General features: G+C 37.0%; 1 protein-coding gene across 4 annotated transcripts in view; it reads left to right on the top strand.

Annotated features, from left to right (window-relative positions):
* Mapk8 (mitogen-activated protein kinase 8) overlaps nucleotides 1-16,607 on the top strand; it is a 74,055-nt gene extending 57,448 nt beyond the window's left edge. For 3 of the 4 annotated variants that reach the window (XM_038349111.1, XM_038349112.1, XM_038349113.1), the window contains 7 exons: nucleotides 5,659-5,824; nucleotides 8,514-8,585; nucleotides 9,831-10,013; nucleotides 11,188-11,312; nucleotides 11,838-11,901; nucleotides 14,746-14,823; nucleotides 16,453-16,607. In XM_038349111.1, the coding sequence (XP_038205039.1) occupies nucleotides 5,659-5,824; nucleotides 8,514-8,585; nucleotides 9,831-10,013; nucleotides 11,188-11,312; nucleotides 11,838-11,901; nucleotides 14,746-14,823; nucleotides 16,453-16,598 (834 nt within the window). In that variant the 3' untranslated portion in view covers nucleotides 16,599-16,607. Of the gene's footprint in view, nucleotides 1-5,658; nucleotides 5,825-8,513; nucleotides 8,586-9,830; nucleotides 10,014-11,187; nucleotides 11,313-11,837; nucleotides 11,902-14,745; nucleotides 14,824-16,447 lie in introns of all 4 variants that reach the window. The other variant, XM_038349114.1, reaches the window with a different exon arrangement.
* Nucleotides 16,608-17,789: the final 1,182 nt, after the last annotated feature.

Raw genomic sequence — 17,789 nt, 5'->3', positions numbered from 1 at the left:
GTGCCTTCATAGGCCAGAAGAGGGTGTCGGATCTGTTTAAACTGGAGTTACAGACAGTTGTGAGCTGCCATGTGGGTGCTGGAAACCAAAAAGCAGCAAGTGCTCTGAACTGTTGAGCCATCATCTCTCCAGCCCACCATGATCTTATTCTTTTAAATCACTAAAGTAAAATCCACATAACAGACTGTTTTGAAGTATATGACTCAGTGGCATTTAGTAGTCCATTCACAGTACTGTACAACCACAACCTCTGTCAAATTCTAAGTTTTCATCATCTTGCCTAAAAAATTCAAAACTACATCCCTCAAACTGTTACTTTTCATTTCTGTCAATCTCTCCACACCCTAGCAATTCAATATTTATGGATTTACCTGTCCTAGATATTTCATATAAATGTAATCATATGGCCTTTTGTATAGTTTCTTTGACTTAGTGTAATGTATTTGCAGAGTCTATGCTGTAGCATATATTGGTATGTCTTTTTGTGAATGAACAATGTTCCAAGTATGTCATATTTCACAGTGCTTCACTATGAAAATTTATGTACAAGTATTTCTTCAATCTTTGTTCTTTAGTTTTCCTGGGTGGAATTACTGGATCATGTGGTGTTATATTTTTAAGGAACAATCAAACTGTTTTTCAAATTGGGTATCATTTCCTATTCTCAGAATCCTTATATAAGGGTTCTCCAATTTTTCTGCAATTTTGTCAGTATTTAGTACCAGACCTTTTTGTATTAGTCATCATAATGGGTATGAAGTGGCATTTTATTGTGTTCTTCATAAACATTTTTTTAATGGCTAATGAGAGTTGTCTTACTTTCTATTGCTATGACAAAACACCATGGCCAAGGCAACCGACAGAAGAAGAGTTTACTGGTGGTTTACAGTTTCAGAGGATGAGTCCGTGACTAATGTTGTGGGGAGCATGGCAACAAGCAGGCAGGCATGGCACTCGAACAGTAGCTGAGAACTTATATCATGGTCTGCAGGCAGCAACAGAGAGAGAGAGCGCTAGCTGGAATAGTATGGGCTTTCGAAACCTGAAAGCAGCCCCCAGTTACATACCTCTTCCAACAAGGCCATACCTCCTAACCCTTCCCAGTTTCACCAACTTGGGGCCAAGTGTTCAAACATATGAGCCTGTTGGGGCCGTTCTGATTCAAGCTACCACAGTGGTCAAACACTTTTTCATTTGTTGGTTAGCCATTTCTAGGATGGCATTAAAAACATGTATTTTTAAACTCTGGTTTCTTAGTCAGTTGTTTGCCTCTTTGTTAGGGAGTGTGGGTGGGAGGGGGGAAGAGAGGGAAAGGGAGGGGAGAGAGAGAGAGAGAGAGAGGGAGGGAGAGGGAGGGAGGGAGGAGAGAGGGGGGAGAGGGAGGAGAGAGAGAGAGAAAGAGAGAGAGAGAGAATGTGTATTTCAGTTCTATGTATACTAAACCTTTACCAGACATAATTTATACATAGATTGGCTTTTACTTTGCTGATGATGTCTTATTAATACGTAAAATGTTAAAATGTTTTAGTTTTCATGAATTTTGTTACGGCATGTGCCCTTATGTCTTGTATAAGAATCTACTGCTAAAGTGAATGTCATAAAGATTTAACTATCTATTCTTAGAAGAGTTTTATGGGTATTGCGTCTATTTTGAATTCATTTTTTACATAGTGTAATGCAAGAGCCTGTCTTCATTCACCCATGTGTAGAAATTCAGTTGTCCAAGCTCTCAGAGAATTGTATTGGTACCCTTCCAGAATCCAGCTGGTCGCAAATAGATGGGTCTCTTCCTGGAGTGCCAGTTTTATATAATTAGTCTTTATGTCTGTCCCTATATTGGAATCACATTTTTACAAATTTGTATGTGTATGTTGCCACAGGATATGGAGTCCATGGAGTTCAGAGGTGATAGGCTTCCCTGAAACTAGATTTACAGGATTTTGTGACCTTTTGTTTGGATACTGGAGGCCAAACCCAGGTCCTCTGCAAGAGCAGTCAGTGCTCTTAACCACAGAGCCATCTCTGCACCCACCAGAAAAAGTTGTAACTCTGTACTGCTTTGAAATGGGAAACTGAATCCTGACTCCTTTCTCAGTAGTTTTGAAACTTTGAGTGCATATGAATTTGAAGATCAACTTTTTCATTTCTTCAGAAAAAAACCGCTAGACTTTGAACAAAGATTTCATTGAATCTGAACGTTGGTTTGGTGGCTTCATCTTGGCAATATTTAGTATTCCAATTTGTGACCCATAAGATCTTTCAGTTTCCTAAGTTGCATTAGCCTTTAGTACTGTATGTTGGGTAGCTGGAACAGCAGGAGTTATTTTCTCACAGTTCACAGTGCCTAAAATATGGTGGTTTTGGTGAGGTCCATAAGCACTCTCTTGTATCTTCACATGGTCTTTCCTCTGTCATAAAGTATGTCATTGTACTTCTTTCTAACCTCCTCTTTTGTGTTCATGCACACTGAATTTTTTTTTAAGATCATGTCAACTGCACTGTAGCTTTACTCTATTCAGTTTGGGCACCTTCCCCTCCCCATTGTTCTAGCTAGAACTTACAGTAAAATGTTGAAGAACAATAGCAAAAATAGCCAACTTTGTCTTTGTCTTGCCTGTCATCATTATTGATTAGTTTGTTTTTCATTATTACAACAAATACCTAAAGCAAGGTGTTATTGATAAGGAAAAGAATTAGCTCTGTTTTGGAAGCTGATATTCTGAAATCAGGTAGCCTCATCAACTTCTGGTGACGATCACTTAGGCCAGTTAGTTACAAGCATGGCAGAGAAATAGAAAACAAATCTGATTGTGTGTAAAAGGTGCCAAGTGTGTAGGAGCTTTGCTTAACCCTAACTCCCTTCTGAGAGCTAACCCATTCCACAAAACCAACTTTAATCTCTTCTGACGACAATGCCCATGACATAATTACTTTCTAATAGTACCCACTCTCTACAGGTTCCAACATTTCCCTTGGGAGACACATGCAAACATTCTCACACCATAGTCACCATTAATATGGCACCAGTTGTAAGGCTTCAGAACATATTCTTCCTTATTGTAAAATTTCAGAATTAGAGTTAGTCACACTGTCTAATTAGAGGTCATAGCCCCAGGTTCAAGGTCCCCAGAACTACGTTCTAGACTATCTCCTCAAGTATATCTCAAGTGAGTATTGAAGGCTGTGTGCTCAAGGGCTGGCTGCTCAGCTTTCTTGACCTTATTCCTACCTATGAAAGACAGGAGCGAAAGAGTCTTCTATTATTGATATTTGGAGTAGAAAGTTTCTTGCTGTCCTGCCCATGTAAGATGCTTAGCAGCTTTCTTGACAGACTTAAAGTTTTGTTTTTCATACTGCAATTTTTATCAGTAACTGAAAGAAGTAATAGCTTTTTGATTGTATGTCTTTCTAAAGCATATTTGTTAGCTGATGGCTTCTGTATTCTTGAACTTATTTGAAGTTCTCTTGAGTCTGCCTTCAAGCCTTCAGGCTTCTTTGGACAGACTGAGGTGATTTAATCAATTCTAGGATTTGATAAGGAGCCTTCAGTTCTGTTGTGAGAAAATCGGGGAGGAAAGATAAAATGTTGAGTTATTTCTACTCTCTCTGCACAAATGTAAACTCCAAGGCACTCTTCCATATGTAGTTAACAATATTATGACATCTGTAAAAAGATAAACATTGGTAAAGAAAGATGAATTTTAGTTAATATTCTTAGAGCCAAATACTCTTGGCATTTATTGTCTTAAGCTGTTTTTTAAAAAATGTATTTGTTCTTAATCCATACCAAAAAGTTTTTTTTTTTTTCTAGACTAGAACCAGCTAGTATAAAAAGCCAGTAATCTCCATCTGTAGTAACAGATATGGAAGTGATTAAAGTTTGTAATGTTTTATTCTTAAGCATGGACATTCCTTTGTTTCATATGCTATATTTCAGAAGTATTAGCGACATTATATTTGCAGAACAGTAATGATAACCTTTTTTGTCTTCTGTTGTAAGAATCTGTTTCCTAAGCCTATGCATGATGGCTTGTCAGAATAAGGTAGAAACAGCATACAAGCAATTCCTGCATGTAGACATTTAAAAAGGGATCTTTGTCTTGAAGGCTTTTGCTCTTGGTGTTTGTGTCTGCTACTCATGTGTGCATGTGAGATAGTGTGACTGTGATAAGAGTGTTCATCAAAGCTCACAGGCAAGAGCGTGGTGAGTATGAAGGCCTGAGTATTTATGCCACTGCCTTCATTTTAATAGGTATCACACAGATTTCCTTCTGGCTGGAACCAAGTGGCAGTTTTTCATAAAGACATTATGTAGCACTATCAGCAGGAAGGAATTTTATGGACCATTGGCACCAGCACACTAGTCCACATGTGAACAAAAGTTTATGAGCAGATGTTTGTGATTTTATGTGGAAAGTCAGGAATGGGCAGGCTGATAATCATTATTTTGGTCCTATAGAGCTGAGTATCTATTGTACTGAGGTTGATCCCAAGCCTCCCTCCCTTTAAAAGCAAACACTTATGAGTGTTCAAATAACATATGCCAAGATTATGTCAAATTTGATCACGTGAATATTAGCAGACTGTTTCATATTGGTTTTAAAGTAATATAAAGCTTATTGTAACTTTAGGGATTTTTAAAGCTATAATTTAGTGTGCAAATGAATGTAAATGATAATTTATGAGTCTTACCATAGTAGTTCTTTTATTGTCTGTGTTTGGTGTTTTAAGACAGGGTCTTGCTGTGTCTTTTTATTTGCTTTCTATTGCTGTGATAAAACAATATCACAGTATAACAGTCCATCTCTGAGGAAAGTTGGGGCAGGAGCCTGGATTAGCCATGAAGGAGTGCTGTTTACCGTCTTGCAACTCCATGGTTTTCTCAACCTGTTTTCTTAATATAAGCAGGACCACCTGCCCAGGGAGGGCACCATCCACAGAGGATTGGGCTCTCCCACATCAATCACTGATTAGGAATATACCTCCCACAGAGTTGTCTGCAGGCCATTCTGGTGGAGGCAGCTTCTTGATTGTTCCAGGTGACTCTAACTTGTTGTGTCAAGTTAACAACAATCTAAGCACTACTATGTATCTTGAACTTCCAGTCTTTCTGCTCCGGTATCAAGTATTGCGATTGCAAAGGATTGGCTGCTGTACCTAGTACAAAAGGGTTTTTTTGTTTGTTTAATTTTTTATTTCTTTTATGGTGTTTTATCTGTGTGAAGGTGTAGAATCCTCTGGAACTGGAGTTACAGACACTTGTGATCTGCCATGTGGATGCTAGGAATTGAACCAGGGTTCTCTGGAAGAGCAACCAATGCTCTTAACCTCTGAGTCATCTCTCCAGCCCCACACAAAAGTTCTTAAATGAGCTTTAAGATGCCTTTCCAAATCTCCTGCCCTATTTGACCAAGAATTTCTAGCCAATACTAATTTCTAGGAAATAAAACATTATTGACATCCATACTGGGTTAATGTTCTTATCAATGAAAACATTTTAAATCTGACTTCTTGGGTTTGCCTATTTGTTGAATCTCTGTAGTGATATTACAGAGAAAACAGTGAACAGTTAACATTGTTTGACAGCTTGTGCAAATCAGTTGAGCAGTAAACCTTTGTATCTGTCTTAGCAATCATTTTTATGTTTATTTCTTGAAGGACTTAAAGCCTAGTAATATAGTAGTCAAATCAGACTGCACTTTGAAGATTCTTGATTTTGGACTGGCGAGGACTGCAGGAACAAGTTTTATGATGACGCCTTATGTCGTGACTCGCTACTACAGAGCACCAGAGGTCATCCTCGGCATGGGCTACAAGGAGAACGGTCAGCATATACTTTCACTTTAAAATACTCTTTTGATTTAGTTTATCAGTGTTTTTTATACTTCAATTGAAGTGCATGGAATTAAGCATGCATCCAAGGTTCAAATGTGTATTAAGAATCTGAGCATTTTGCCATAAATTTTTGGGAAAGCATGGGGGCCTTATCTTAAATGTGAATACCTTTACTCCTAGATAAAGAATTCTAAAACTGGAACTTATGCCCTTTGCTTGTCTGTAACTTCAGTGTGAGCATATACTTATTAATAATTTAACCTTAGTAGTTATTCTAGTGTATATTAGTCATATTTGCTGGCATCTCCCAACACCTTTAGTGAGTGTTAATAGTAGCACTCACTATAAACTGAGAGCTACATTAAGATCCAATTCTGAAAGCTAATGGATAATGCAACCTCTTGTGGGAAGCACCAGTGTTTCCTCAAAGCTTGTGCCCAACCTTAAGGAAATTTAATTTATTATTATGTGTGGATATGTTAAACTTTTTAATGTGGTGTATTTCTAGGGAAGAAATTAGAATAGTGGCTCACTTTGAATCAGAAAACTATTACGTCAGTAATAGAAGATTCTTTATACATATATGTACATACATACATTTGCGCATATATATATATATATATATATATATATATATATATATATATATATATATATAAATGATACCATTCAAACTTGGGTCCTTGTTTAATTTTCTCTTTTTTGAACTATTTAAAAACAAATACTTGATATCAATTAATTTAAGTAAGCATGATACTTTTTTTTCTTAGTCTTGACATAGATTTAAAAGTTTTGTTTTGAGGATTGATATTTCAGATAACCAGAGTGCAGATTGCTAATTGCTTTTTGCTTTTCTGTGAAACTTTTGGTCATCACAAGTTGTACCATGTGTTAGTGTCCTTGTAAATATGGTCTTGACATAGCTTCTTACCAGAAATTAGAGAAACTATTGTCAAGGATTAACATATTGGGCCTGGAGAGATAGGTCAGTGGTTGAGAGCTCTGGCTGCTCTTCCAGAGAACCTGAGTTCAATTCCCAACACTCACATGGCAGCTTACAACTGTCTGTAACTCCAGTTCCAGGGGATTAGATACCTTCACACAGGCAAATGAGCACATATAAACAAATAAATATAATCTTTAAAAACAAAGAATTGACTTACTGTCCTCTCTTAGATAAGAGTCACATAGATGTCTCATTACATTTTTCTGCCTGTTTCCCCATGAACCCAGTCAAATCTAATCCTTCCATATAACTACATTAGCCAGCAGGGAATGGGGAATGACATACAGATATCCATCCTCTTTTCAGTCCCTCCCTCCCTCCCTCCCTCTCCCTACCCCTCTCCCACACACACATACACACACAGATTTTTTTTTCATGTTTGGTTTTATTTCAGAGAATCTCAGATTATTTTGGAAAGTTTAGGGTAAACTGATCTATTTTAAACTGCATGAAAGCAAATTCGACTCCTTGTTGCAAGTTTTATAATACAGTGATCTGCTAGGAGAGTCTTTGTAGATCACAGATCTGTAGGTACTTTGATATTTCAAAATAGAAAACTTGAAAAACACTTGTGTTTACCAAGTTTCTCAGCAGATAAGCTGTTCTTTCTCTGTATTTGTTGCTTTTTGGGTAGAGGTCGGTATAAATGTAAAATGAAGTTACGAAGAAAATTGCTGACTTTAATTCAGAATATACAGAGCTTTTTCAGTTCAATAAACCTGTGAAATCCAGTTTGAAATTTTCTGAGAAAAACTTAGATTAACATTTCATTAAATTCAGAGACACTCTGTTTTTGTATGCTAGATTATTTCTGCTTATGCTTTTTAAATTTAACTTAAAGAGAGAGTAAAATGCACAGTCAAACCTCAAAATAGTGCATCTTATTTTTATAATTTTATGATCTCATACATTTGTAACTTTATAAAGTTTGATTCTACTTTATATTTTACTAATAAATTATTATAAAATGTAAGAATTTTTTATTTATGCAATTTCTGTGCATAGCTCTCACTTTAAAATTAGATATGTAACTAAAATGCAACACTTCATATTTTCCTTTGTGATTCAGAGCTTTTTAAAAAGTATTTTGTTTTAAATTATTCCATTATTTGAAATCAAATCACCTTTTCTTTTTGCGATGTTCTGCAGTTTTTAGATAATGCAGTCATATTATGCTTCTTTGATTTTAATGACCTTTTGCTTTGCTTTTCCTTCTTTTGTGCTGCAAACATATAGTGGATTTATGGTCTGTGGGGTGCATTATGGGAGAAATGGTTTGCCACAAAATCCTCTTTCCAGGAAGGGACTGTATCCTTGTGCTGCTGCAGCAGATTAATTAGCTAGGTGATGAACTTCCTTCTGTTTGCTAATGAAAAGGAATATATTCTACATTTGTACATACAGGTTTCTTTTTTAATAGAAGTAAAGTTTGTGGCTATTATAGTTCAAAAATTGAGCTAAGAAACTGAAGTATTTGTAGGCTGCACCTGGCAGTAGGACATACAGTCTCTGCTGGTAGTCAGAGCACATTCACTGTCACTCATTTTTATTTTGTATTCCTTTTTATAATTTTAAGTGTATATGGTGTACGTGTTTTATTTTAATGTTTATATATTTTTCTTTTTATTTTAACCAAAATCTTTATGTTAATGTCATTGCATTTTGTTTTCAGTTGACATTTGGTCAGTTGGGTGCATCATGGGAGAAATGATCAAAGGTGGTGTTTTGTTCCCAGGTACAGATCGTATCCTTATCTTTGGCCTAAAATGTAGTTTCTAAAGGTCAAAATGTATGCTACCGCGTCAGCCTGGTCAGGTAGAATGTATTTTGTCTCTCCCTAATACAAAGTATTGTTAAATTACTCTTCCAGAATACCACCTCTTACTTGACATAGACTTCCCTTTCCTCTTTTATTGTTTCATATGGTAATTTTAATAAGTGCTCAAGTGATTATTCACAGTTCTCGATGGCTTTGAATTGATTTAATGACTTCCACTAAAAATTTCTAACACTTGAGTAAGTCTATAACTATATGGAAAATAGCATGAGTTTTGGAATTATCTGTTGCTCCTGTCTGTCTTTTTGTTTAGTTCCCCCACATCTTTCTGTTACTGTTCTGTATGTTGTGTCTTATTGTCTCATTACATTAACATGGTGAGAATGTCACTAGAAGTTTCCTATGTTGGTAATTAGGTTGGGAGTCATGCTTTTAGTTCATCAGCCTTAATATTTATGTTAACAGTGAAGTGTCTTTGAGTGAGTAACATTGTTTTAGGTGCAGTGAGAATATTTGCCATGTTACAGTAAGAGTGTTTGGGACATTAGTCTTTGGAGGTTTGGAATGTAAAGACTAGAAGGAACAAGACCAGGAATTCCTAGTATACAGCATACTGAGATACTAGTATCATTTTCATGTATTTCAGCATTTCATAAACATAATTAATATAGACAAACCTGAGAATGGCAAAAGAAAATGCTACTTGTATCAGTTATCATTTTTATCAGTATTGGTTGTTTTTTGTTAGTGTAGAGAACTCAGAAACAGGACAGACTAGAAATACATCTTACTCTCTAGGAAATGCATTTACATTTTTGAAGAACTCAGGGAAAGGCAACTTTTTAAATATTAAAGTTTTATGTAGTTTGCATTTTGAGTCTATGCATAGTAATGATAGTTTTTGAGTTATAATTTTTATTTTTAATTTACTTGTGTATGCCTCTTTTATGGTAGAATTAATGTTTCTATATTCCTACACACATGTGCACACATACATATACACAATAAATAAGATTAACCAAACTTATTTATTTATCATTTTTATCCACTTGCAATCATTGCCTTTTGCAAGGTGACTTTGAGGTATAAAATATATAATGGCCACATTCTTTAAGTGTTAAAATTTTTCCATTTTTTTGTATTTAATGTGGGTAAGATTAAAGGGTTGAACATTTGATACATGGAGTGTTTTTCTTAGCTACTTGATAATAGATATTGATCAGTGGAATAAAGTTATTGAACAGCTTGGAACACCCTGTCCTGAATTCATGAAGAAACTACAACCAACAGTAAGGACTTATGTTGAAAACCGACCTAAATATGCTGGGTATAGCTTTGAGAAACTGTTCCCTGATGTGCTTTTCCCAGCTGACTCAGAGCATAACAAGCTTAAAGGTAAGTTGTATAAGTGTGTGCACCAAATTCTCTTTTGGGTATGCATGTGTGGGAAGAGTGCTTAGTCATATTTTTAAGGGACTAACTCAAAATTATGTCTGCTAGTGGAACATAGGAAATTTTTGTTGCTTTTGCATTTTAGCGAGCTATAGTGGCATTTGCCTTTAATCCTTGGAATTGGGATGCAGAGGCAGGAGGGTTTCTGAGTTCAAGGCCAGCTGAGGCAAGAAAATGGAAAGCCTACTTCAAAAATGAAAGAAAAAGCCGGGCAGTGGTGGCCTATACCTTTAATCCCAGCACTGGGGAGACAGAGACAGTTGGATCTCTGTGAGTTTGAGGCCAGCCTGGTCTACAAAGTAAGTTCCAGGACAGCTAAGGGCTATACAGAGAAACCCTGTCTCAAAACAAAAGCAATAAATAAGTAAGTAAATATTTGTGTGTGTGTGTGTGTGTTTTATAAACCATGTATGTATCCTAGTTTTGATAATGTAGTGTAAATGTGGTGGTTCACAAGTATAATTCCAGAACTTGGGAAGCTGTGACTGAAATAGAGTGAGGAGTGTGAGACCATCTTGGGCTACCTTATGAGTTCCAGGCTATCTTAGGTACATAGCTTGACCTGGTCTTTTATTTATTTAAACAAATGGGGGGGAGGAGGAGGGACTAGAGAGGTTGCTTGCTGCTCTTGCAGAGAACCTGAGTTCAGTTCCTAGCACTCATATGAGGCAGCTTACAACCAACTGTAAGTCCAGCTCCAGGGAACCTAATACTCTCTTCTGGCCTCCCTGGGCACCTGCATTCATGTGTGTATGCACACTCCCCTCCCTTCCCTCTGTGTACACATAACTGAAAATGCAACAAATCTCTTTTAATAAAAAAAACCAAATAATAAAAAGCATTCTATTTTAAAACATAGGATTTGTTTTGTCTTAGTTTGATTGATTCAGTGTGAGATAGCTATTTACTATGTAATCCTGCTAACCTAGGACTAGAACCAAGCTGGCCTAAACCTTGTGATCCTTCTGCCTCTGTATCCTTAGTTCAGCAATTACAAGCATATGCATCATGCCTGACAAAGATAATTTTTTTAAAATAAAAGATAACCTCAACTTTCTAAAGTTAATAATTGGAGAATCTCTTGAACATGTGTGTATTAATATCATTATTTTTGCAGCCAGCCAGGCAAGGGATTTGTTATCCAAAATGCTAGTAATAGATGCATCCAAAAGGATCTCAGTAGATGAAGCTCTCCAGCACCCATACATCAACGTCTGGTATGACCCTTCGGAAGCAGAAGCCGTAAGTTCTTAGTGTTTGAAGAGCATACTGCATTCTTAGAGCTATTATTAAAACTAAGTTTGAAATACATTTGTCATTTAAAAAAATAGAGGTAGAGGATCTTTACTAGTTCTGCATGAAGAAAACCTTAGGTTAATGAGCATAGCTAAGCTGTCACACAGTCGGGCAGCCTCCCACTGTTTCTCTTACTCTGTTGAATTGATAGTTGATTAGAGAGGAGCTAGCATGTCTGTGGGAGCAGCCTTGTTTAGAACTGATGTTTTGTATCCAAAGAAGAGTAGAATTCTGTAATAAAGGTAAAATGTGACAATTTGAAAAGTTGGGAAGAAAGAAAAAAGTCAGACATCATATTTCTTACAAAGGAATCTTATAGAATTACTTTGTAGAAAGTTAAAGTCACTGATGATTAGTCTTTCTCTCATGATTCATTTTTACAAGTCTTTTGTCTCACTGATATTTTAAATAATTAAGAGTATATATACTTTCAGTAAACTGACTCAGCTGTTACTGCCTTGTCTCTTTCAGCCACCACCAAAGATCCCTGACAAGCAGTTAGATGAAAGGGAGCACACAATAGAAGAGTGGAAAGGTAACAGTCACCAGACTCTAAGACGATGAAGCAACTTCCGCTTCTTTCAGTGGCTTTTTCCCATTAAGGAAATTAATGTTGCTTTCTATTTTCATAACTTATATTTGGTAATAAGTTTTTGTTTGTTTGTTTTACAAAGTAGACAGTTTCCTTCCTTAATTTCTGAAATTTTCCACCTCAGTCGTAGGCACATTACTGTTTTCTTCTTTGTTTCTGCACCCATGTTTGGGGTATCTAATGTTCTGTGCTCACTTGTTTATGGATGTCCCCTTACGTCTTGAAAATGACACGCTCTTGGTAAACACAGCTGCCTGCATGGTTTAATAGCTAGTAAGTGGTGAGCTATAAGGAAGTGTGTCTCTCAGTTTGTGATATTCACTAAAGTTGGACCTTAACACAGCCTGTTGCTGTCACCATGTGTTTTTGTGCACATATTTGAAAATAACAGAGAGAGCAGTCCAAAAAGGAGATGTGCTTGACCAAATATTGTTTTAATTACTTCCTATTTGTTTTTAATCAAAGACACTAGTTTCTGCTTCTATCAGCGTGACACAGAGGTATCAGTCCACCTCCACTCTAACTCTAATGGCTTTGTTTATCATCTTTGAACATCAGATCTAGTTTTTTCCTAATTTATGAATGTAGTTATACATAAATACACTTTTTCTTTTATTTTAGTGTACAGAGTAACAGGTTTTGTCACAAAATTTCCAGATATGTGTATCATTCTGTGTACGTTAGCCTCCTTTGATCCCTCATGCCCTCTCTTAACCTTCTCACTTGTCCTTTTCTACCCTAATTGGCTCCTTTGTGTCATATATGTTTACATTGTCAAATCCAGGTTCCATATAGAAGAAAATGTGTGATATTTATCTTTCTGAGTCAGGTTACTTTACTTAACATGCGACTCTGGTTCTATCTGTTTTCCTGCAAATGATGTAATTTCATTCTACTTCATGGCTGACTAAAATTACCTTGCATACATATACACCACATTTTGGGTTTTTTTTTATTGTTGTTTTGTTTGTTTGTTCACTTTTCTGTTGAGACAAGATCTCACTATATAGTTCTTGCTGGTCTGGAATTCACTCTGTAGTCCGAACTGACCTCAAACTCACCAAGAACTGCCTGCTTCTGGGGTGTTGGGATTATATCTGTGTGTTCTACCACATCTTGTCTCATCACATTTTCTTTACCCAGTCTTCTTTTGATGGGCATCTGGGCTATGGATGGGCATCTGGGCTGTTGATGGGCATCTAGGCTGTTGGTGGGCATCTGGGCTGTTGATGGGTATCTGGGCTGTTGGTGGGCATCTGGGCTGTTCATGGGCATCTGGCTAATAGCACATGTTACTGCTGTGAATAGTGTCTCAGTAACAGTGGGTGTGCAGGCATCTTATATTCTGCCTTAGATTCCTTTAATGGAATTTTATTTTTTTTAAATAAAGATTTATTATGTATACAATGTTCTGCCTGCATGTGTCCCTGCAGGCCAGAAGTTGACACCAGATTTTATGACAGGTGGTTGTGAGCCACCATGTGGTTGCTGGGAATTGAACTCAGGACCTCTGGAAGAACAATCAGTGCTCTCAACCGCTGAGCCATCTCATCTCTCCAGCCCCTGGAATTTTTTTTAATGTTTTGAGGAACCTGCAATAATTTTTGTAGTGACTATTCTAATTTCTATTTCCACTGATATTTATGAAGGTTCCTTTTAATCACATCTTTGCTAGCATTTGTTGCCAGTGGCTTTTTTGATGGATAGCAGCCAGTCTTACTGATATTAGATAGAATCTTGGTATTGTGTTTGTATGTTCTGATGGCTTGGAATATTGATTTTTTTTTTCATATAGTGTCCATTTCTATTTTTTTGAGAAATTTCTGTTGTGTTGAAAAAGATTTTTTCCGTTTATTGGTTAGCCTATTGATTGAGTATTCAACTTCTTGATGATACTTTTGATGGTTGGGAGAACGTTGAAATAAAAACATGTGTATGGTACAGACTGACATCAAACTTCTGATCTCCCTGCCTCAGCTTCCCATGCCTGGCCTCCAGCAGGATTCTTTATTTAAAAAAAAAAAAAAAAAAAAAAAAAAAACTTGAACTTTGGGAATACAAATTCTTTGGAATTCTTTACATTTTTGGTTTGGGTATTTTTTGAGGAATTGCTTTCATGTAATTTTTCAAAGAGTGCGAGACCCAAAGGTGATTTAAATAATGGTAATGGAGAAGTCAGAATCGTGTAGAAGAGTAGGGTGTGGGGTACATGCTGCACCCTGTCCTTGTAGTGCTCTGCTGCTGCCCTCACTCAGGGATACAAGCGTCTTGGGAAGGGGTGTTGGTGCAATGCCTTTTGTAGGCTACTTGGAAGGAGCTGAAGCTACTGCTGCTTTTGCTTAAATAAAAATGTCTCCTGTCCCATTCTAATTGTAAACAATTAGAATAACTACAGCCTTGTTGCATAATGCCAGGACTCGAGAAGTAGAAGTAAGATAAGCACAGACTCTAACCCTCACTTAGACAAAATTAGACAAGCATCTGTAAGGCAGAATGCTGTTTCGTTGATACCTTGCTGGGTTCTGGCAGCAGCTGCCCATTAGCCAACATAAACAGTTACAGCAGAGAGTTGTGCTGTCTTTCAGTGTAGTCAGTGGTTGGAAGTCAGGGAGTTGTTAACATCTGTGAATCAGAACCTGACACTCACTTGATCTGCTGTCATTGCAAAGGTCCAACTTGGCATACTTAACAGATACATACGTTTTGACTTAAAATATACATACCTTCTGAGGGTCCCTCTGATTTCAAAACACTTAATTTTTCTGTTTTTTTTTTTTTTCTTCCCAGAATTAATATACAAGGAGGTGATGGACTTGGAGGAACGAACCAAGAATGGAGTCATAAGAGGGCAGCCATCTCCTTTAGGTTGGTTACAATATAGACCCGTTGTGGTTGGATTGCAATTTACTTGTGTTATAATCTTCAGTGCCCTGGGACCTGCAGTTATTCACCATGCTCACTCAATTTGCTGGTTACAGTTTTATAGTTAAATTTGAAAGCACTGATATACCACTGTCTTTACCACTGTCTTTTTTTTTTTTTTTTTTTTTTTTGCTGTTGTCTCTGTCGTACTGATATAACCCTGCCTTTATTGGCCTTGCTTTAAAGAATTCTCTTTGCATTCGCTGTTTTGATTGGAACAGCTTTCAATTGGAATAAATAAAAGCTTCACTACAGAATTTGCTGCACACACTATCAAATACTGGTGTTGTTTTCAGTACTTTTGTCACAGTTGGAAACAAGCTTTGGGTGAAGCTCTTGTATCTGAGTGTTTTTTTCATCATTCTGCAGAATGGGCACGATCTCAGCCCCTGAGATGTGGTTCAGTAGACTTTCTACCTATTTGCTTTCAGCATCTCGGGGCCCTGAACTCTATCCACTGTTTTTATTCTGGAAATGTGTTCTTGAGAACTTTAATGTACTTCTAAATTACCCTTATTTAGTAAGCTTGTGGCTTGAAAGTTGCTACCTGTTGTTGAGTTGCTTTAACATACTCCTACCCTAGAATGAGGCCTACCCCTTGAAAGGCTTTCTGTCTGTGTGTAAGGTATTCTTGTCTATTTGTGGGGAAGGTTGGTTTTTTAATGCAAGAAATGCTTGTTAGATACTACTCTTAGCAGAGGACGCATTTGCTTCTGTCTCTGTTTAGTAAGTCTGTATTTGTCTTTGCCTGGCATTGACTAGAATCAAAGTAAAACCTGAATTTAACCTAACTAGGCTGGGAAGGCACACAGTCTCATAGTGGGACAGTTGATTAAGGTCCCTCCTAATCAAAGTGTTGCTCTTTTGTGTTGACTTCTGCTTTGCAAGATATTCCAGAAGTATCATTTTGACATTGTGGGGTTTTTTTGTTTATTTGTTTGTTTTTGTGAGACAGTATCAAAAGTAATATTTTCTGTAGTATTCTAGTTCTCAAAGTTTGTTTTTAGTCATTTGGCTCTTTGAGAATTCTCTCCAGCAAAGGGCAAGGTAGGCAGTTTTATATGTGCTCACAACTCTTCTGGAATATACCCTGAGTCCCATTCGTGAATCTTGCTATAGGGCCATTCTCCACGTTACTTGGACTTCTGACTTCTTGTCTTAAACTCACAATGCAGTAGAAAGGACAGGAGTATAGGTTTCTAGGCGTTTTAAGAATTCTTCCCTCAGGGCTGGAGAGATGGCTCAGTGGTTAAGAGCATTGCCAGCTCTTCCAAAGGTCTTGAGTTCAATTCCCGGCAACCACATGGTGGCTCACAACCATCTGTAATGAGGTCTGGTGCCCTCTTCTGGCCTGCAGACATACACACAGACAGAATATTGTATACATAATAAATAAATATTAGAAAAAAATTTAAAAAAAAAGAATTCTTCCCTCATAGCGTGTGTGAATGAGAGAACACTAGCATTAGGGTCACTGTGGCTCGCACCCCGTAAGCCCAGGAGAAGTAGTATGCTGACACTGGAGGTGGGCAGCACAGTAACTGATGTGATGTTTTGTTTCTCATAGCACAGGTGCAGCAGTGATCAACGGCTCTCAGCACCCATCGTCTTCACCGTCTGTCAATGATGTGTCTTCAATGTCCACAGATCCGACTTTGGCCTCGGATACAGACAGCAGTCTAGAAGCATCTGCTGGACCTCTAGGCTGCTGTAGATGACTACTTGGGCCTTGGGGGGGTGGGAGGGATGGGCAATCGGTTAGTCATGGATAGAACTGCTTTTAAAACAATTCAGTGGTCATATTTTTGAGTGATTTTTCAGAAAATGTAGAATTCATTTTGTAGTAAAGTAGTTTATTTTTTTTTATTTCAAGTGTTGTAATTTAAAACCTAAGTTGTGTTTTTAAACAGCAACAAAACTGTATTGTATTTTTGCTGTAATTAACTGTATAATGTAAACCTAATTATTTTATCATGGTTTAAATTTTTGCATATTTGCTTTATCTTATGCTGCTGATTTTTTTTTTTACTGAATTTGTAAGATTTTTGTTTATCAAAGCAACTATTATGTGGTGACTTGCATATATCATGAATTATTTAAGATGTTTATAAGTTTTTTATTAGAATTTATTTCAGATGTTTGTTCATGATGCTATCCTTAAGGGTTATGTGCTTATCAATGAAATAACCCCAGAGGAGTAAGGGAAAATAACCTGTAGCCAGTTATATTCAGGAATAACTACTGTAAATGATGAACGTGTCAAGAAACCTCCAATATTTGTTACTTGCCAATCCCAATTTAGTTACAACAATTAGTAGGCAACCTTACCTAAATTTTGGCAAACACCCTGCTCTCTAAATGGCAGGATAACACAGAGCATGTCTTTAAAGAAGCTGAATACATCCTACTACCATTTGGAGCTCCCCACCCTAACCCAACAAAAGCTAAAATCAAGAATTGTGGTCTGTTCTGAGTTTTGTAGCATGCTCAAAGCTTTTGATCAATTGTATACAGTCAAGAGGATACTTCATGAATATACATTTCAATGCAAATCAACAGCTGTTTCCCTTGTACTATCTATGAGCCTGCTTCTGTATACACTGAGTTAATCTCAGGCTATAGGTCCTGGCATTGGTCAAGAGTCTGGACTTCTCTTTTGTTAGCTTCTGGCCTCTGGACCTTTCCCAGTTCCTGTTCTTTGGAGGGTCAGCCTGTTGAGCACCAGTTTGTGGTGTTTCCGGCCATTTGATTCTACCTATAGCATAAGTCTATTTTTACTAGCTGTCAGGAGGTTCCAAAGCCTACTTAAATTTATGTAGGTGATGTTTAAATGAGCAATATACCGTTCATCTGAAAATAGTAGCACACAGCCATATGTAGGATGTCATTTTCTAAGGACTGTTTCTTCA

The sequence above is a fragment of the Arvicola amphibius genome, chromosome 12 (assembly GCF_903992535.2).
Source record: "Arvicola amphibius chromosome 12, mArvAmp1.2, whole genome shotgun sequence".
NCBI lineage: Eukaryota > Metazoa > Chordata > Mammalia > Rodentia > Cricetidae > Arvicola > Arvicola amphibius.
Note: the sequence above shows the minus strand (reverse complement) of the source record. Positions and strands in the feature narration are given on the sequence as shown.